The sequence below is a fragment of the Falco biarmicus genome, chromosome 6 (genome assembly GCF_023638135.1).
Source record: "Falco biarmicus isolate bFalBia1 chromosome 6, bFalBia1.pri, whole genome shotgun sequence".
In the NCBI taxonomy this organism is placed as follows: Eukaryota; Metazoa; Chordata; class Aves; order Falconiformes; family Falconidae; genus Falco; species Falco biarmicus.
In genome coordinates, this window is record NC_079293.1 from 82,543,916 (window position 1) to 82,565,825 (window position 21,910).

The following is a 21,910-nucleotide window of genomic DNA, read 5'->3' on the forward strand; positions in this document are numbered from 1 at the left end:
CACACGCTTAACAGAAGTCATGCAACATTCTGCTGTTAAATGAAGGCTCCTCAGTCTTAGCTGAAGAACACAACAGGGAAAGACCTGAATGCATTAGCTGATCAAAGGGAGCTAAGCTTCCACCACAAAGCAGTCATGACAGACGCAAACGTAATCCTCAGGTGTTATCCCTTATGCCTAAAAGAAACAAGAACTGGTCCAACCATACTGGAAGTGTGTGTATAGGTTTTGTCACTACAGTATTACTGTCAGGTTACAAACAGACAAAAATTCTAACTAAAAAATAAATAAATATGTATATATATATACATGTATATATATCCTATATCCTATCCTGACAGTTGCAGTTTTCTATTTAGTTTTTGATATTTGCAATATATATGACACCCAAAAGAATCAGCTTATCTTCTCAAGGGTAAAGCTCATGCATTTTCTTTCTATGTGGAAAAATCACTTTCAATACACATCCCACTCAACCACCTTTCAATTCTACCAGCTACCAAATGGAATTTCTACAGCTTTAGTGAAAAACAACAAACAGGAAAAAATACCACCTCTTTAGGAAAATCTTAGTTCAGCAAGTACAGGTAAACTCAGGCTTCCTCGAGAAAAAAGTTTTTAAATTAAATAAAAATAACTAACTCAGTGACAACTACTGAATTTTAAGTTTTAATGGTCCATTAACAAACCAGCTAGATTTCCTACAAATGTCAGAGATTTTAACAGTGAAATGATCTGTAGTTGTAATTTCTTTTCAGCATGACTAATTATCACTTCAGAATAAGCCTGCAACAGCCAAGACACACTGGTTCAGACCTGTGCACTGCCTTGTCCAAGGGAAGAATCTGTAACTAAAATCTGTTCTATTAAATCTAATTCTGAATTAGATATAAGAAAGAAACAGAACCCAAACCCCCCAAAAGCCAAAGCACAGCACTAGAGAAAATGCAGAAAAAGCCCTGCCTCATCCTGAAAGTGACATGCTGTGAAATACAAATAAATAACTTCTCACTTTAATGCTGCTTCTTTTATAAATTTGTATTTTACTTCCATATGAAATCTACAACTAAATGATGGTAAAGAAAGGACAAAAGCTTTCAATAATCATTCCTCCCCAGTTGTAAGCATTCTGAATGGGGAATTTTTATGAGATAAAAACAAAGTTCTTCAGGCACCTTCTTCAGTTACCTAATGGATTGTAATAATTAACTGCAGCAGGAACTCCTAGATTCAGCTCACGTTAGAAGTCAGCACAGATCCTTGAAGCTCTGTTTTCTGTCTCTGTGAGATGAATCACAGCCTGAAAGCTGGTGGGCAGTGCTTTTAAGAAATGTGAAACTCACCAACACAAGTCCGCCCATCTGCTGCAAACTGGTACCCTTCAACACACTCGCAGCGGTAGGTTCCCGGCTGGTTATTGCAGACTGCGTTGCTGCCACATAGAGCTGGTTGCTCTGAACATTCATCAACATCTAGAATATTATAAGGATTCCAGTTACTACAAAGATGCATTTAATAAAAATACCAGAAAAACAGAAACTGTTCAACTGTTGAGTAATAGCAGGCTTACATATTTAAACCACATCTTGGACAGACGATACCTTTTAAGAGATATTAGTAACCTGAGTTTTCAGGTAACTGTGTCCTCAGCTGATGTGCACCAAAAAAAACCCCAACAAAACCAGAAGGGAAGGAACAGGAAAACAAAGAGCAAGGAGGAGCCACTGAAAAAGAAAATGCTGCCTACAAGGTGACCAGAAGCAGGGATGACTACTGGGGAAGCATGAACTTTAGAAAAGACTTCCTCTTCCATTATCCATACACATCTTTAAGCCACTGGTATTCAACTCACAGTGCCAGAGGACTGGGAGGGACAGTGTGATACTGTTGTTTTCATTTGCAAGTTCATTTAAGGGTCGGAGTGGGGGGAGGGTTGGTGTTTTGATTTTTTTATTTAAAAAACCCAACTCAGTTAACTAATATGGATGATGCATATTTCATTAATACATACTTTCACCTCTTGAAAACAAGTATTTGTGCTGTGATCTGATTATGGAACAAAACCTAAATACATTAAGGATACAGAGATGGGAAATAAAAGTCTCCTTGAACTATCTAAGTCCTTGAAAGGATTTTCAAAGCAGATCTTGAAAAAGACAATTTCAGTGGGTTCCACACATCTGTGCTCTGTACGTATGTGCATATGCCATTCCTCATCTCCCTCAAGAACGTTTAACCTAATTTTAATCGGAATTTGCATTACAGTATATTTCTCACAGCTAAGTTCCCCACAGGTTTTATGAAAAGATGAACTGGGGAGGAAAGTCACTTTGCAAACTAGCAAAACATCCAAGTTTGACCCTTCAACACAGCCAAACTTGCTCACTTTGATTACTGAGATACCCCAGCATCCCTCTAACCTATCTTTCCCCAAACCAGCCTCTCAGGACAGTTGATTTTGCTAGAATGGCTAGTCCTGAGGGTCAACGCATCCCACACAAAATAAATTCTACATTAGCTGTCATTTTGTAATGAAAGTTTTCTCATACCATAGCAAACGTTTCCATCTCCGCGGAAGCCAACCGAACATTCACAGAAGAAACTATTTCCAGTTCCCGGACGACACATCGCATTGGTGTCACAGTTATGGGTACTGGTGTAGCAAGGATTCCGGTTAATGTCAGCAGAACCATCTGACAAGAGAGATCACATTTAGCCATGACAACTCTATCCAAGTAAGAGTATTCAGCCAAGGCCACTGCTTGTAGTGCACGTGGAACAAGGAAAGAGAATTTTTTTTGCACCAGGAAGAAGGGGACTTGCAACTTATATGTAGGACAAGACATAGCATCAGCACCTGTATTCCTTGTTCCTGTGCAAAGGACTGCTGAGTTAAAAAAGAGAAGCCACAAAAACCGCTCTAAAGAGCCAGACTGACAGAGATAATGCATCTTCCAGTCACTGACACTAGACCCAAAATGCAATTGTTAACAGCTTGGTTTATTTATTTTAATTAGTAGAACTTTATTTTGTAACAAACAAGTGAGCAGAGTATTTTCTTCTACTCATCTGGTGTGCATTTTCAAATTGCTCCTTTGGTTTTTTTTCTGATTTTAGTGCAAAGAGACAAACTTAGACAGCTTAAACAAAAAAAAAAAATACTTCATAGGCTGCCTACCTTCCAAAGATAAAATGACATGTTTCAAGATAATTTATAGAAACCAGCTGTTCCAATGGCAAATCTTATTCCCCTCTTTTACCCTTTGCTCTGGCAATATAAAAACCCTCATTAACAGAGGACCTATAAATTAGGTAAAGGTAAACGATACACTCCATGTGTCTGAGCAGCAATAGATTCAAGGTGGTACACAGAGTATTTCAAGGAATTAGACACAAACTACACTGAATTTCAATAGGAGGTAGTCACTTAAATACTCTTTCCCAAGTAAAAATACAAACTTTCAACAGCTCCATTTCTCTTCTTAATTGATAGACCTGGGCATCTACTCATAAACAGATCAAATTAATTTAACTTGTTAATACCCAGCTAAGGCAGGCTAGAAAAAAAAAACAACCCAGAAGCCTGCTCTTAATTACTCACAAAAGAGAAAAAGAAAGATTTCCAATTCATACATACCCCTGATCGGGCCGATGGAATTACTCATAGCGTATCGCAGAATCTGCTCATCTCTGTTATACAGGACAAATACACTGTCCACTGAGAGCTGCTGAGTAGCAGAGGCAGCATGGTGAGAGTCATCATGAATGCATTCATCAAATGAGATGGTCTGTCGCCAGTGATAGGCACCTGTGTATGTGGAAGCAACGCCATCCCTTTCTGGCTCTGTCACTGTGTACTCCCTTGTGGATGATGAAGTGATCACTGCAACATGGCAACAAACACACTGATCAGAGCAGGGAGCAAAAATACTCTGCCAACCGCTGTCTGTAGACTCGGGGTACAGGCTGAGTAGCACAAATAGAAATTTCAAAGGCAAGAAGCTATGAAAGTGGATGTATTTCCATGCAAAGGAATAAGCCTAGTCAATTGCCTATTCTGTTCTCAGGTATCACAGCCTTGAGGAATGAGTCATTTAATTTATCTTGAAATATTTTTAAAGTTTAACTTTACTTTGTGGGTAAAGCCAGGTAAAGCAAGGAAAATCAACTCAGGAAGCTCAGAGGTTTCTTTAGATGAATTTACATAATGGAGCTACAAGCTAAGGACAAGGACCACCTCACCAGCACTAAACTACACCCACATCTAGTTCATTGTAAGCTACTGGCCTTGAATATTGAGTCCTCAAGAAGATGCATGTCTGAGAGCTCTTGTATGCTTCACAACAGTTTTCTATATTGTGAAAAACTGTGACCAAAACTCTTCAAAGTAGATCTGGGCTTGTGGATCCTCCCACCAACAGAAATCTTCCCAAAACCCCACTATTCTTTGTTTGGAAACCAGAATATGCCTGTATCAATCCACTTGCAACAGTTGGCACAAGCTTTATCTCTGCCAAGTAACGGTCTATCAAATATGCCATAGGACAGCAGAAGAATAGCTGTTTGAGTACTGGTAAATCAAATCCAGTATTTGGATGCCTCCTTCCAGCCTCTGACATTTCCTCCACAGGCAGAGCATTTCTGCTAAGGCAGCAGGTGTTCTACAGAGTGCACACTGCCCAAACAACTCCTCCAAAACTCAGGAGCCGTTCAGCACAAAGCAGAAGATTCCTCCTGCCTCCACCTCACTTTCTGTAACAGGCAAAGCAGCAAAAGGGGTTCAGCACTGGCCACCACAGTCAGACGTTAGCAGACATAAGGCAGTCATGATGTAACTACACCATTGTCAGCTATTTCTAGCAATCAAAGTGCACCCCTGGAGCAAAGTGAGCTCTCTCCAGTGTTCATGTTTCACCTGGGTACACCACAGACTGTTTCCTCTTTATTGCTCTTTGGCAGCCGGGCTGGCTGGCCAGCAGCAACACTCCAGCCTCACTTGGGTTTTGCTGTGTTGAAACACCCATAGTTTTATCCAGAAAGAGGAAAGTAAAAGAAGGGAGATTCCCCTGTAAACAGTGAAATGAAGAATGGCTCTGTTACAAATCTCAGAGTGTGGGATAAAGGAGAGAGAAGAGTACTGAAGAGACAATGGAGCAAACTGGTAAGGGAAGAAGCTCCTAATTTTCTGGTTACTTGTTCAAATTCAGCTCATCTAATACTGACAAATGCTTGTTACTAACACAATGCAATTTACATGGCACATACCAGTAAATATCTGGTCTGCACAGTCTCTTGGGCAAGACCAAAGCCCACTTAATGACATTACCACAAACAGTTATACACCAGTACAGCTCCTAGTGAAAAGCTGTGGACCCTAGAAAAAGCTTTGCAACTAGTATGACTGCCATCAGCATTATGAAAATAAGGCCAACAAAAAGGGAAATAAAGAGTATTTTGCAAGCATTGGTTCAGAGAAACTTAAAGTCTCCCCCCCCCCAATAAAAAGATTAGACACATTTACATTGTTCCACTGAAAAACTGCCTTCTTTTGGGACCTGTTCCTAAGAGGCAAAACCCAACTGTCTACAAATTGAAGGGTCTGGAGTACACTCGCTGAGAAAGGAATAAAATAATGTTTTTCAGATTTTCAGATTGTCTTACACTCTGCTCTAAGAAACATGCACTTTATTATAATTTCATTCTTAGGGAACCTTACCAGAACTAGAAGTGTGATAGAGTTCAGTGTATGGTTCTATATGGACTGATGCGCCAGATGGGATCTCAGGTATTCTGCCCTCCATTTCTGTGCTGATGGTAAGATGACCATGCTCATCAATTCCACTGAATTTCTGCTTTATAACCAGTTTCTCATTGTTGCCAAGAAAAGTTACTTCTGTTTGCCGTGTAAACTCACCACCTAAAGAAACGGTATTAGTTAAACCACTTAATAGCAGTTTCTGAATCCTTCTATTCAAAGTATTGTTTCTTGTAGATAAAATATAAATTACTATTTTCTGCAAGCATTAATGCAGCATAATTTATAATGCTTTGGTTTTCTACAGAAGTTAACTTCTGGAGGTGTACTGATAACATCCTTGGATACTACAAGGAAACTATCTTTTCTTAAGCAATGAACATACTAAATCACACGTAAACCTGAAGCAGCTTTTAAATGAAAAAAAAAAAAAGTTCCAACAAATCTAGCAACAGTAGGCTTTATCTTTCCAGTTAAAATGGCAAAGGAGTTGTACACTTTAGAGAAGACCTCCATTAGGAATACAGTGAGTTAAAAAAGTTTTAAAAATCTAGTACATCTGTTTCCACATCAAGCCCAAGTGAAACGTATGCTGTAAATTCCAGGACAAACTTCAAACACACCAAATCCAAGAAAATCCCCAAACAAAAAGCTATGTTCAACTAAATTCATAGTACAGTGCTGTAAAGGATAACATTTTAAAAAGAAACACATGTTCTCCTCAAACAGCTTGAATTCATGTGCACCACCAACCAGATCTAGCCTCAAACACTTATGAAAAGCTGTAATTGTGAACTGTGGTTTCCCTCAAATAAGTTAACAGAATCATTTGCATCTCATGCAGCAACTGCTTCTGTTAAGAATTTCAGATCTTCATGAGGTCAGATTTTCATTTCTCTTCTTCTCTATTGGTACAATCAGGCAATTAACATGTTAAACCTCTTGTAGATGTAGGGGCAGATTTTTCAGTAGTTCTGTACATTCTAGTACCAAAAATAAAATCCTTTTACATAATCTCTTTCTTGCACAGGAACTGCCAAGCCATTTTTTCTAACACACTTACGTGCTTGTGCACTATACGTTGTAAACAAGAAAAATGGTGAGAAGTTTGATTACAGAGAATCCATTTGCAGCTCAGACTAAACATGTTTTCATTCCATATTGCTTCTAAATGCACATTCCTTTTCTTTCAAGACAGAGGAAAGCATAGCACAGTTTTTTAACATTATTTTAATTTAGAAATTACCGGTAATACTGAATCCATTTTTAAATCCTTGGTGTTCCACAGCAAACATCCATCCTATGATACCTCCAATAGATGCAAGAGGCAGTAAAGAATACCCCAAAGTCTCTGGGATTGTGCTGATAGCAGTGTAGGCACGCCCTTGGTTCATCACAACATAGGAGTGGAGATCAGTGTTCTCAAATATAACTGGAACAGGATTATTTCCTACAAAGATTCTTCCTTTGACCTTCCCATTGACTCGCTGAGGAGAACCTGGCAAATTAATACAATGCATCAGAACAAAAAGACAGTTCTCACATACTCGGTATTCTCTATGTTCAAATATATTAGTGTTGAAATAAACAGCAAACAAATGCTCACAGAATTCAACGGACAGGAAAGCTACCTACAAACAGTGTGTTAATTTGCTTATGTACGTATATAGGTACATGCATGCGTGTGTGTGTGCACAGTTATTCATTATACAGATGATTAAGTGGCCAAAATTGCCTGAAGAGATGTTCTTTATCCTCCTTATCTTTTTTGTCTGCAAGGAAAGCCCCATAACGCTGTTACAATATCTCTGACAGTTAAAGTGGCACACACAAACTTTTGAACATCACACTTCATATCGATACCTACTGAATGTAAATTTGTTCATTTCCTATTAGAAGGCTAACACTATTAGGTGTTAAAATAATTGACCTATTATTCTAACCTATTCTATTTCTTGACTCAAAACTATCGACCGTTTTGAAAACCAACAGAAGTAGCTACTTTGGATTGCTAGTTTTCTTCTGTGTATGATTTCCTACATGCAAATTCAAATTCCATTATCGTCACGTCCTTCTTTTCTTTCTCTTGAAAATTCATTTTTATGAATTGAAAGTTAATTAGTAGGTTTTGCCTTCCCACCTTATAAAATACAAAGTCTGCATGAGCTATTTCAGTTGTTGAAATGAATCTATACTCTGAGTCAAGTCACCATGAGGATTACAAGTGTATACATAAGAAATTCCTTTATGGATTTTACACAAGAACAAAGTTTAAATGGGTATGTAACAAAAATCTGGCAGATTAGCCATTTAGTGAAGAAGCTTACGGGTCAGACAAAGAGGAGCCATACTCTTTAGTTTAATGATCAAAGTTAATTTGTTCATCCCCTTTGAACTGTCCATTCCCACAGTGAGGACCATATCAGATTATAACACATTGGAACTTCACGAGTAATTCTAGCAAGAAACCACTGCATGTTGTGCTATCCACTAGATTATGTCAGTTACCGAAGTTTATTGGTTCTAGAAAGTCATGTTAAAATGCATAATGATATAATGACCACTTAAAATAATTTGATTCATTCAAAAGACCACGCCAGTTTAGAAAGTATAGCTGATGTTTTACAATACCTTTCAATACATCTCAGTAAAATGTCTTTCAAAAAATATTTAACTACACCTTTTTTAGTATTGAAAACGGGTCACCTTATTCAAGAACGTCACGTGTAATTGCTGCTTACGTACCTAATTTTCAAAAACATTACCTTCTGCTACACATTGTCTGCCGTTTCCTTTGTAACCAGCAATACAACTGCAACAAAATCCATTGGGATAATCTTTGCAAATAGCATGAACAGAGCACTGGTGGCGGTTGTTAGCACAAGTCTGTTGGACATCTGTGTGGTAGCGAAACACTGTAGAAAATAAGACCAGACACTTAGACTTCATGTAATTCCCATAGTATTCACATATCCCTGGTTTAGTTTAAAAATATCTCTAGACTCACTTGATTGGTTTTTGATTTTCTGTTTAAGGAAAACAAACAACTGAAACCAATTTTTGCTAACCTTGCAACATGCAAGTAACAGTCTGCCATTCTGCAGGACTTCAGATGTTAGAAAACTTTAATTCTATTGAATTCAGTGGATCCATATTAACACAGATCTGTTAAACTTTCTTGGTGAAACTAAACACACAATCATTTTAACCTGTCCTTGTTTCCAAACCAAAGCAAAAAGGAGCCTTTCCAACCTCAGAACAAAACCCTTCAGTAAAGTACCCAGGACCATGCACCAACTGATGCACCCTGTAATCCTAATTGGTTTACCCCATCATTTCATGGAGATAGCAATTCTCACATCTGCTTCAAGAAACAATTAACATCTGGGCAGTCAGCCACACTGTTCTGAATTTTCTATAGACAGTTCCTCAGAAGTCAGAATTGCTAATCCCACCCTTGTAAAACTTGAGACCATGAAACCCTAGCCAACAATTTTTGCAAGAGTTACTATTCCCAACCTTTATTAAATCACCTCTGTTCAGTAACACATCTATGAAAGGAAAAAACCTCAGTTTCAGTAGAACTGATCGTAAAATCCTTACCAAGAACAGCCAAATAATGCAGCTATTAAAGTTAAGATCATACTTTTAAGAACAGTCCTGGGCAAAAGAGGTGGGGAAATCAGTCCCCGCTAAGAATGTGTCAGCTTTAGGAATGCAATTATCTCTGTAGGAAGCTTTCCTTCAGAGGGATTCAGTTCCCACAGACACACTGTAAATGTGTCCTCCTGTGAGCTTGGTTGGGGAGCTAGTTTACTAGACTGGCAAGATCTGAATCTGAGGTGACATTCAAGTTAACTATCTTGATGAATAACACAAACATATTAAATATGTCCAGATTCTCGGATACGAAGGTAGTGAGAAAGAAACAGATTATTTCTTCAGTAGTTCAATTTCTTGCACTCCTCTGTTTTGGGGTTGGTTTTTTTTTGGGGGTGGGTTTTTTTTTTTTTCAGCCTATCCATCTTAGAAGGATCCAAGCTGCACAAAAGACCTTACCTATACCAGTTTCATCAAATTCTTCCACATCTATGACCTGGGGCTGCTGTGGGGGGAACTGCTGGAACTGGCGAGGTGGAGCTTTTGCTGTTGGGAAATCTTGATGACTGTAAAAAGACTCAGTTGAAGGTGTTCCTGTTACATCTTGGTACGAAGTCAGAAAGTCTTCTGCAGCTAGCTGAGGAACACTATATGTAACATGGTGCTGATCCTCTTCTGTGCTGTCCGTACTGCTGGTGACATATTGCTGTCTTATTTCAGTAGAGCCATAGTCTGACATAAACGGTTTCGAAGTCATCTCCTGGTCTTGTTCATTGGACTCTAGGCTCTCCAAAACGTTGCTGATCTTGGCAGGCACAATACTGTCAGATGAGCTGCCAATCTCAAACACCCAGACACCTTGCTTTCCAGCATTGCTGCTTCTATCAAAGAGAAGCATATACCAAATGAAAATGATCAAGCACAAGCTGCATAGCATTTCTAGCCTACGTGTTACCCTTTGCTGAGAAATAAAAGGACAAAACTGTCCAATTATCTTATCTGCATACTTATCTACAGGTACAGTTTATTCAGCTATAAAACACCCCTGGCTGTTTGGATAGCATTTTTTTCTCCACAGCCAGAGCTCTCTTCTTGAGAACATCTAGCCTTCTTGTCTCCAAAGTGATGGGAACAAAAGGAGATATTTGGGGCATAAAGATCTTGTTAACACTTACTGGAACTTTCTAACCCATTCCCTTGCCTTTTTGTTCATTTTTTTCTTTCAAAAAATACCCAGGATAAAGAGTTGAAGTCTGAAGTGGTCCTATTTTTAGAAAGGCTAAGTACACAGCAGCTCCTACCAGTGACAATGGAACTATGAACTTTTGACAAATTAGACCAAAGTCCTCATATTCCTTAAGTGGGTGGACATTTATGAGTTGTAAACTTTGTGATTTCTCATGCAATAGCTAATGGGATCTTATTATTTCTCACTGACTCATGCTACAATTAAGAAAACCATGGAACTCCTTGGTGTTTTCTCAAGGAGTTTAAACAAACAAAAAGCATACTTGTGCAGGTTTCTAATGCTGTCTTCATCCTTAGCAATGACATTGTATGATCCTGGCGTTTCCAAAAAGTAGTAGTTTGTAGAGGCTTGACTAAAGCCAACCAGAGCAGGAATCTTTTCATCACCATTCTTGGAGTATGTACTATAGAACTGCAAACTATCTTCTGGATAAAGGAAAATAGCATAGGAACTGGAGTCAGAAGAGGCTAAAACAGCCTGGAATGTGTTTCTCTGTGGAAAAAAATTAACATCCATTTACTATAGAAAAATAGTAAAGATATACAACAGAACAACTTCTTTTAAAACAAAAAGTCAAAATCAGAATTTCCATCATGTATAATGCATCATGTATTTCCTAGGAGATATCATTATTACAGAGGCTTATGTTTTGCTAAGGCAGTTTTAGCTTTAGCATGCATAAACATTAAAAAGAAAGCATTATCAAAGTTAAGGTAAATCTCTTAGGAAATAGTCAGAGAGGCTGCCTAAAACATAACAATTCTAAGTTCTGTGCATAGGATGCTATATCATCTTAAAATAAAAAGAGTGATGTGCCTAACTAAATAGAAAAAAAAATATCTGTAAACAGAATATTTCAAGAAGAGTTCAAGTTTCATGTTGCTGCAAGTGTCTTCTCCTGTAGGAACCATCAAGACAACACCTCAGACATCGCCTATTCATTGCTATCAGAGTGCAGAATCATTACTGCAAACATAATTGTTGCGTCGTCAGGCACAAGAAATTAATCTTTAACAAAATAAGACTTGCTATGTTGTGGTAATGTCCTCAACTTCATACACTGTGAGCACGCTTATCAGCTGGGATAATGATGGTGCATAAATTTACATATCTTTGCAGAATAGTATCTAACATGGTTTAAAAAGTGAAAATGATTTGTAAATAATAAAACCCAAACCTCTAACTGCTTCTTCCTTGAACACTAGCTACAAAGCATGAATTCAATGTCATCTGTCCAAAAGGGATTCACAGTCTGAAGTTCCTATTACTCCATATACCTGTCAGATTTTTGATAGTTTGATGTCAAAATGACTTAAGTGTCTGTTGAAAAATGCAAGCCAACTGGATTATATTGCACAAAGGGAGGGCAGGATATCCTACCATTTCAGTTATTACCACATCACACATAACATTCAAAGTAAGAGTTGTCAAGGAATACAAAGAAATCAGCTATGTAGATTCAAGCATTTTCTTTTGAATGAATAAAATACTGTAAAATAAAAATCAAGTAAAATTTTGGAAACTCCTATTTTGCTACAGCCTTTTCAACAATAAAATACATACTTAACTGTACACACATTTAAACACAATGGAATTCAAGCCTTCAAAACAACAGTTTACAGTGTTACACTGCAACTGAACACATCCAACACGACTTAAAGCTCTGATTAACATTCACCTTTTCTTCTGAAGTATGATCTTCTCCCGGTGCCTGGTAAGGAGCCACAAGCTTCCACGTAACAACAACAACACTGCTGGGATCAAAAGTACTCTCAGGAAAGCCTCTTTTGATATAGTCTGAGGCAAGTTGCAAGACATCTGAGGATGAATCTTCTCTGTAATACACACTTCCACGTCCACCTGTTGTGTCTAGGTCTGCCATAAAAGGAGCAATAGCCCCAAAACTGACTGGGAATTGACCAAGATATTTTTCTTCACTTGAGGGCTCATTCACTGCAATAATCCCATTAGTGGCAACCTAATAAAAAGGTGGAAATTATAAGACAGATATGGTTCATATGGCTATCACCCACACCTATGTGCTCTAGATCATAATATATATATTGCATTTCCAAAAGAAACTGAGTCAAAAGTCAAGTCTCGTATTTCAAAAGTAACTGAATTTTTTGACATTTCTGTTTTGTATCCCATGTCAGGAATCCTGGGATTTCAGTTGCCCAAAACCAGAGGTCCACTTTATGGATAAACCTACCTTTTTTTTCCCCAGATAAAGATTTTAGCTATTTAAATTTCAGGTACTTATTGCCTCTTCTAATAAAGATATACATAACCACGACATTTCACAAGTTTCCCAGTCTTTCTCACACCAAGACCCAGTGCAACCCCACTGTGAGTCTGTCAAGAATTATGTATGGACCCTCCCAGATCACCAAAAGCTCTTGGCGCTTTCTTTTCTCCTCACTTCACTGCAACCAGCCTCCTAGGAACTTCTCTGCCACTGTGCAAGGTTGGCTGCAACAAGCTGCTGCTCACTCTTAAGATATGCTGTAAGCTCAGCTCCTATACCAAAGGCTATAAAAGCTAGGAGATGGAATTTCTACAGCAGATACAAGCCACTGTGTAAGTTCCCTTACAGCTGAGTGCCCTGACACAGTCCTAGGGAAAAATAGCTCTATTACTTGGGGGGAGGGATGCACATTAACATATACAAGTGAAGCTCTTCATCTGAAAATGCATACATACTGCCTCAGCAAGATTTAATGGTCAGTGAGATGATGACTCACAGCCAACCACCTCTGACTAAAAATTAAATACATACATACGCACAGGTAGATGCTAGGGCATGTCCAAGTGTGACAGCCAAACTTCCTTGGCAAACCAGAGCTGGCATTCACACACACAGAAAAAGCAAGCAAGACTACAAGTCCTTGAGGCAGTATATAAATTGCTCACACACAGCTTTTCGTCCGGGCCCTTCTTCCAGATATATATGGCACCGTACGTATCAGCCACACACAAATCTATTTCCAAGTGTTTGATTACCCGACAACTGGACACATCTGACTGTCTGCAGGCAGCCAGGCACTCACCTCTCTAGAGCTGCTGCCCCCTCAGAAAGGGACAGAAGTCCCAAAACTGGCACCCCAAGCTATGAAACAAAACCTTACCTCACGCACAGGGATTCTTGCCATTCCAAGAACAACAAACCGCTGCTGAATCTCTTCACACAGTCAAGATGTTCACAATGTTATGCAACCTTCATGAACGCTTGGAAAAGGGTAAGAATGCTCACCGTGACTCAGACCACAAGGCCATCTAGCCCAGTAGCCTGTCCTCAGCCGTACCTGCTAGGTTACAGATTCAGCAGAACAAGCCAAGGGCATGCACATACTCCTCCAACCAGTCTCTGACCACATTCAGCTCAAGGGATTCCCTGTGGTTTGACTGTTTATTCAGCCTCAGTGGATCTCCTTCACATATTTCTTAAGTCTTCCCTTCAACACATATAAACTTTATGCATCCACAAAATCCCTTAAAAAGGAATCCCATAGATCTGTGACTCATACCCTGAGGTCTCTCCTACTTTGGTTTGTTTTCAGTCTGGCTCCCGACTTCATTTGATGGCCCCTAGTTTATGTATTGGGACATATATTCAAATCCTACCCAGTCTCTCCCCCTGTGTAATTTCTCCTCCAGAATGGAGACCTCCAGCCTATTCACACGCTTCCAATAAAAGCTGTTCCCTGTGTCTGATCAATCTCACTGTCTCTGAATTTTTCCTCCCCTTTTCTACTATATACCTTTGGAAACAAGAAGGTCAGTACTACATATATTCTTCAAGACACAGATAAATTGTGGGCCGTGCAAGCCTGTCAGGGATGTTGGCTACATATTTCCTGGCAACATCCTTTAAAATCTAGACCACAATTTCTACCACTACGTGCAGCAAATCAGAACAAGTATAGTATGGAAAGTCATGCTACTACCACCCCTTCATATACAACATACACCTATGCCTTGAACCCTCCTTTGGCTACCCAGGGGGTCAAAGCATGCCCCCTGCCACAGGCTAGTGGTCAATCAGCTTTGAGTATAAATAATTGTTAGCATGAACTATTAGCTCAACTTAGCAAGTAGTTCACAGAGTATACCAGAATTTACTTTGAAAATGTCTTGATCTATGCTCATTGTATGGTCTGCAGACATATAAAGTCATTACTGCTACAGTGAAGAAATAATTTAAAAAGTTAAGATCATGTAAAAAATGGGAAGTTATCTTGGATACACTGTTCATGCATAAAGTTATCTAAGCAGTATATAATCATGCACAAGCATGACGGGAACACAGGCCATGTTAGAAAGGGGGAGAAGCTGCTGTGTATCACGATCATTTTTCCTCTAATCATTTGTGACTTAACAGTGGCCAGAGATCCCAAGGTGAACTATGAATTTTAGGAATACAGAACTAAAACGACAGTATGAGTTACCCCAGTCTAGACCTTGCAATTGCAGGCAGATACATAACAGCGATTTAGTCCAGAAAGGTTTCCCAAACTTCTATAACACCTGTACACTAGAAAATGCCTCATACCCCCGTAAAGCAAAGCTAAAACTTACCCTAAAAATTAAAATTCACCAATTATCCTATACCACTGGAAGACAGTTGGGAAGATGGTGGGCATTACAGTATGCTGGCTAAGAACTTCTAGCAAGGAGATGCAGTCCACCTTTAAAGTAATACATTTAGAGTAAATTGAAAGTTTTTCCACTCCTTGCTTATACTTTCTGTACACAAGCACCCCCACTCCCACTCTAAATCCTCTTGTGAGAGATGACTGGTGTTTCAAATATTTTAAACAAATTCCATGCTCTTCATCAGATTTGGTGTGTGCAGACTTTGTGGCTGCATGGTCCCTCATTTATGACAGATTAAAATAACATTAAGAGAAAATACAGTCAGGACTAGTTAAGACCACAAAATTAAGTAGAGACCAGAAAAAATGACCTAACATTTTGCCCTCTTCTTTTCACCTATTAGGGGCATGCTCCTGACTAGTCACTTTGTATCTTGTTAAAAAACTTAAACGCAACAAGTAATTTTATTAGGGAGATGCAAAAATGCCAACTCCATTTTCATGTTTGTAGTTTATAAATGAGACAGTTCCGTTTCAATTGTTAAGGGAATGTTTGGCTGCAAGTACTCTATCACCCAGAGAAAACATTTGCAAGCCATTAAATGAAAATAAATACACAAACTGCTCACTTTGTAAAGAGAACTTTAGTGTAGAGAATGAATGTTCACCATTACTGAAAAAATGGTTTTAGTTTTCAGATTTAACAATACATTTATACTGAAAAAGATGGTCAATAGTACAATTTAACTTTACCCTGTTCATGTTTAAGGTCACACAGACAGTTAAAGTGTGGAACCCCAAAGTAAAGCGAAGTAATTTGGGGTAAGTACTGGGTTTCATTAAAGTTTCGTTCCGGTCAAATGGGAAAGGGGGGGGGGAAGAAAGGCCTCAGGTGGGCGTTGTCTAAAGACCAGCTGTACGGTACATCTTTCCTTTTAGAGTAAAATACTATTTAACTTGACAGGAACTAAACACAGATGTATTTTTAGCATGTTAAACTTCTGGATGACACACATAGTTAACATACATTTGTGGTTTGTAGCAGAACAAATCACATACACCCTATTATACATCCACAATGAAAAAACAAGTGAGAAGAAGGAAGTACGAAGTAACAAAGTACTTCTATGGAGAGAAAAAAGGTGTACCCATGTGCATATAACAAAAATCAAAGTTTCAAACAAATGAGGTATTTTTGCTTGTACAGTGACTAGGCATTTCGAGGACTTAAGTGTTTCTGAGTAAGGGAGTTTGGAAAAATTGAATGTATTTGTATAACGAATTGCCAGTTGACTTAAAGCAGCAAAACTTTCTAATACAAACATGACCAACTATAAATTTAGGATGTTAATAAAAGTAACGATTAGAAAACTAATCCAAACTTGCCTTAAAGGACTCTGATTCTTCCCTAAAAGGAAGGAATCCCTAATCCTTTAACTTTTCCACAGCAGTGAGCCCTAGTGTAAACTGGAAAGGCCTTAATAAAAGTATGTTATTAAAACAAATAGACCAGTATCACTTAGTGATAGAATTCAATGTCATAGGTCTTGCACAGGAAAACATTACAGTATGTGAAAGTCTGTTTCCACTTATATAAAAGTTCTCTCTTCTGTCTCTGAAAAGAAAAAAAGTTTTATTGCCAGGGATTTTATGACAAATTGATACTAAACAATCGTTCCTCAAAACTCCTTGCCTTTTTATTCACGTGTAGAGCTAACTCAAACAACTCAGCTTCTCAACTGTTGGAAAAAATAAGAGAGAACCCACATAAATTTTCAGCTGATTGAAGGCAAAACTTGCAAAAATCAAGCACTCAAAAATTAAGATAAACTAATCACATTATACTGACAGAAAGATCTATTTCATCACAACTCAAAATCTGATCCAGGAATTCCTTGATGTACTGTAATGTATTGCTACCAATACCACATGTTAATTGTATAAGCTTGATAACATTTACTATCAACTAGCAACACTTTGGTGAATTCTGCTCACTAAATAACATCATAGAGCTTAATAAGTACTTATTGCCAATATACAATAAAACTGTGTATAGTGAAGGTGCATTTAAGACTGCTCAATACATTTTCCTAACAGGTATACTTCTCCTTTTGCAACCCCCATACAGTTTGTACTGCGCTTCTGTTTTGCAATACTTGTGACAGATTAAACGCAAGATAAAAAACTCTGCATATTATCTAGACTGACACTGAAATACCATTCATTATCAGACTTTGCCTATATTAAAATTGCCCATCCTTAGTACTGAGTAATCGATCTGAGAGTACCCTAAAAGTGATTCTGGAATAGGCTCTACACGGATACTCTTCCAGACAAAAGCTAACTAGAACTGCTCCTGTTTTATGGCATGGGCAAGTAACAAGATTATTAAAGTAACCTAGCGCGGTTAACCAATTTACTACTCTTTGAAAACTCTGTCCCCTTTCTGTCACTTATCTGACATGTTGTTATCTTTGCTTCTCAGTGATTGCATACACAGCCCACTATCTTTCAAGAATATGTCTGTGCTTCAAAAAGTGTATTTTTTACTGGGGTTGGCTAATAAGTGACCAGACTTAGGGTATGGAAGACAAGACAATGAACTAAGGGTCAAACTGAAGTTTGACTCCACTTACTACTTGTGAATTACTTGCCTTTACTGCCAGCTGCCGTTAACAGTGCCCATTTTCCACACAGGCATAACTTGAATCCCTCAAAATTTTGGATTTCAGATGTAATTTCAGGATTTATCTAGGTAGGGGCAGTGTGGACAATGAAAAAGAGCCTAACTTCAGTGGCAGCACTAATATAATTCAGTGTAATGCAAGCATGTTAAATCTTCAGTGAATACCTGTAAAACAGACTCAAGTACATAGGAATCAAATTTTGAACGACTGCAGCCACATGGAGGTCCAGTTTCCCAAGTGTCTCCGTGTAGATTAGTCCCCAGCATTGTATCCTAGACCCACGGTGCTAAAGCATGTTGGTTTATCTGGACAGGGAGGTGGATTTTAACTTGATCAGATTAATGCACTAAACACACCGGGCCTTCCCTATTAAGACCTTTCTAAATATGCTAGTTGGCATCTCCAACTGCCAGCCTAGATGAGGCTTCAGAAGAAAAGAGGCAATGATAAAATAGACAATACTCTTAGAGTGTTCTGAAGACATGCTGTCGCATTAAACATTTTTTTCTGGCTACTTTGGAGCAGCTCTGCTCCAGACAATCTGTTTTCAATCCCACCTTCATATACTAAACGTCCTCCATTAGCTATAAACATGCACACACAACCCTGGGATGCAGATTCTGCTACGAGGCACACACATGGCTGGCGTCTGTCTGCAGCCCAAAGCCTGCAATTGCTCTGGATGTGGATTTCGCCTGCCCAAGAGAGTCATGAGCAACGAACATCTGAGGGTGTCCAAGACATTAAGGGGCAGAAAGCACTCTCAGCGCTAAGAGGTGCAAATCTTGGGCATGTCAAGCTGCTGGTTGGAGGCTCGTAGTTTCGGTTTTATGACTTTGGCATGCTGAAATATGCAAAACGCAGACCAAGACGAGGCTTTTTCTTAGCTGGACATGCACGCTGTGCGGGAGCACACAAAACACCTGGGGACGATGTTCACTCTGGATAACCCATTACATTCTCTTTCCCCTCCTGCTGTCGGTTGCATCGCCTCCCAGCACAGACCGCGTGCACCTCAGAGAATCAGCAGCACCCACTGTGTGAGAAGGGAACTAACACAGCTCTGACACCCGACTGAACACAGCCGGCACAGTTAAGCCTTCGGACCGACCTCTGACCACAGCGCTCGCGCAACCGACGCGAACTCCAACGAGCACCACCACGCAGCAGCCCCAACCCCGGCAGCACCCCCCCGGGGAGCCCCCAAGACCCTGCGGCGGCCGGAACGAGGCCGCGCACCCTCCCGGCCCCACACTCACGTAGAGGGAGCGGACGGCGGCGCCGTAGAAGCGCAGCGCCGTGCTCAGCTCCAGCGCCGCCGAGCGCGCATCGTCCCCGGGCTCCAGCGCGGCATCGCCGCGCTCCTCCCCGTGCGGCAGCAGCGGCAGCCGCTGGGCGGGCAGCGCCAGGGGCAGCGCCAGGGGCAGCAGCACCCAGCGCAGGCAACTCGACGCAACGCGCATCCCGACACCTCCCGGCACGGCGCCGCCGTCCCGCCGCTATAAGCGCTGGCAGCGGGGGCGGCCGGGCCGGGCCGGGCCGGCGGGCGGGGGACGGCGCCGCGGCCAATGGCTGCGCGGGGGGCGAGGGGGCGGGCGGGACCCCCCGCCCCGCCGGGACGCCCCCGCCCGCCGCCGGGACCCCTGGGGCCCGCCCTCACAGCCCGGGGCGCGGCGGGGGGCGGGGGGGGCTTCGCCCGCCGCCTCCGAGCCGGCGGGAGCAAAGCGGCGGCAGCCGCGGCGCTGGGGGCGGTGTGTAGGGGCGCCGGGCTGCGGGGGCTCCGCCGCTGCCGGGATCTGAGCGCGTCGCCTGCGGGGTGAGGAACTGCGGAAGCCAAATCCCGCAGCTGCTTCCAAAGCCGCGACTGTTCCGCGGGCTCGGCGCTAGGGAACGCGGGCTCCGCTCGCTCCGGCAGCGGCAGCACCTTCCCGCAGCCGGGCGGCGGCCAGCGCACTGCAAGCTAGTGCCGGGATCAACGTGAAACGAAAATCCGAATCCCGGTGCCATCTTCTGACATCATTTTGAGACCAGGTGCTAATTATCGGGGGGAACCGAAGAACTACACGGGAATGTGTCCCACAAATCAGCACCATCAAGGCCAGACCCGCATTTGGTTTTAAAATGACATTTAAAAAATAATAATAATCTGTAAATGAAAAACTCACTGATTATATGAGATACATAGAAAAGAAATATGGGATATCTACACACATCCTTTCTGACTATGTCTTCTGCGTTTATAGCCTAGTCCTGTTCCCAAGAAACACTCAGAAGCAACTGAAGAATGGGTACATTTCATATATTTTTTCCTAAAGCTTCCAAGTGAAGACAGCAGTACTTAAGGATAAAATTTTGTCCGGTAAAGTACATGCCATGATATTTCCACAGAATGTTTACAGCAGAAAACCACCTGAGGGAAGGCAGCTGAAATGCTACCCGCATGCTGTTTACATGGCTTTTTACTTCTCTTTTGATACCTGCTCTTTTCTTTGGTAAGGAAACACAGTTTTTCATTTGGCGAATGGCAAGAGCACAAGACATTCCAGGGTAGAGTATAGCCATGGTATAACCATGCCTACCTAAGAGACAAACATATCTGTGTATCTAATCACCATTATTATCACTAGCAACTATCTACAATTGACTTTGCTATTTCAGTGAAAACAGCCACAGTAGCACAGTGGTCTGGGAGGAAGACAAGTCCTCTCTCCACACAATTTACTTTTTGCTGTACCTTCACCTGCAATGTCCCTCTGTATTTTCAGGGCCCGTAAGACAGTGACGGGTGAATTCAGGGGTATCTGGCTAACCACTGCTACAAAAGCAGTCTCCTGGCTGGATCACCACCATACCTTAGCACAGTCATATCCATAAAGAAGCCTCAAGATATCCAGCTGAGTTATCTTTCTCCTCATTTAACAAATGGATAGTTAAGCAAACTGTACCTTCTTACCCACACTAGATGTGTGCACTGGAATACTACCAGCTGCTTTCACCACAAAATCATCTTCCCATTACAACCTCCCCTCTCCAGCTTAAGCCTATTTACAAACCTGCAGAACCTATAGGAAAGACGTGCTTGTACAATGCAAAGAGAAAGCCAAAATTAAACCCCATAACACCTCCAGAACTCCACATATACATTCACAACATCAAAAAATGTAATTTCTGTTAGGCTTGAAGTCTTCCATAGCCACATTTTCCCTCAACATGAAAGTCAACCTCCACAAGAAGAAGATATAAGCACAACAAGAAGAAAACTCTGACATGGTAATAACTTTCTGTCAGAGGCACGTTGCTGACCATTATGTCCAGGATCTGGAGGATGAGGACCACTGGGAAGCTAGAAACTTACTGTAGTAAATTTGAAACCGATTCAAAGGCTGAAGAGTTAAATATCTACATCTGCATGTTTAGAACAGAGTAATAGCTGCGTTACGGTAAATCCTTCCTCCATTAGTCAGTATACTGTGATTGTTTAGTCTATTTTTACCTTAAGGAGATTGCAGTGTTTCCGTTGTAGTTGAGTAAGCTTACCTTGTATGCAGCTCCCGCTGTGAGGAGTAATGAGAGTTGCTAGTTCTGAGACTGAAAAAATATTTTTATTGTCCTTTCTAGTATCTTCAGTAGCGACCTAAAAAAGGGATGGAAAAGCATGCTTACATACAGTGCAATTAATTGGGAGACACTAACTGCTAACACCAACCAGAATGGGGAACACAAAACACTTTATCGAGACTTAAGAAGGGAAGAAATGTATTCACATGCAAACTGGAATACCATCAGCTAACACACCATCAACAGAAATCTTCCAGAACACAGCCAGTAAATGCAAGGAAGAACATCACCTTTCCAATGGATCATAAATCAGGTATGTCAGTAGTTTACAAAACAACAGCATCCCGAGAGCAGCCAGAGACCCTGTACAACAAATGAGCAGGTTTTATTGTGTCACAAGGAAGTAAGTGACATGTTCTAAAGGGATATAATGACACTGCTTTCCCAGAGCCTGCTTGTGATATCA

The 21,910-nt window shown here is 40.6% G+C and overlaps 1 protein-coding gene across 1 annotated transcript in view; it reads right to left on the reverse strand.

The window, feature by feature from the left end:
• NID1 (nidogen 1) overlaps nucleotides 1-19,375 on the reverse strand; it is a 46,852-nt gene extending 27,477 nt beyond the window's left edge. The window contains exons 1-10 of the mRNA XM_056343997.1: nucleotides 19,146-19,375; nucleotides 12,283-12,582; nucleotides 10,867-11,096; nucleotides 9,815-10,236; nucleotides 8,521-8,670; nucleotides 7,002-7,253; nucleotides 5,717-5,917; nucleotides 3,638-3,883; nucleotides 2,550-2,693; nucleotides 1,344-1,472 (exon numbers count right to left, since the gene is read on the reverse strand). Of these exons, the coding sequence (XP_056199972.1) occupies nucleotides 1,344-1,472; nucleotides 2,550-2,693; nucleotides 3,638-3,883; nucleotides 5,717-5,917; nucleotides 7,002-7,253; nucleotides 8,521-8,670; nucleotides 9,815-10,236; nucleotides 10,867-11,096; nucleotides 12,283-12,582; nucleotides 19,146-19,349 (2,278 nt within the window). The 5' untranslated portion in view covers nucleotides 19,350-19,375. The remainder of the gene's footprint in view (nucleotides 1-1,343; nucleotides 1,473-2,549; nucleotides 2,694-3,637; nucleotides 3,884-5,716; nucleotides 5,918-7,001; nucleotides 7,254-8,520; nucleotides 8,671-9,814; nucleotides 10,237-10,866; nucleotides 11,097-12,282; nucleotides 12,583-19,145) is intronic.
• Between the last annotated feature and the right edge of the window lie 2,535 nt (nucleotides 19,376-21,910).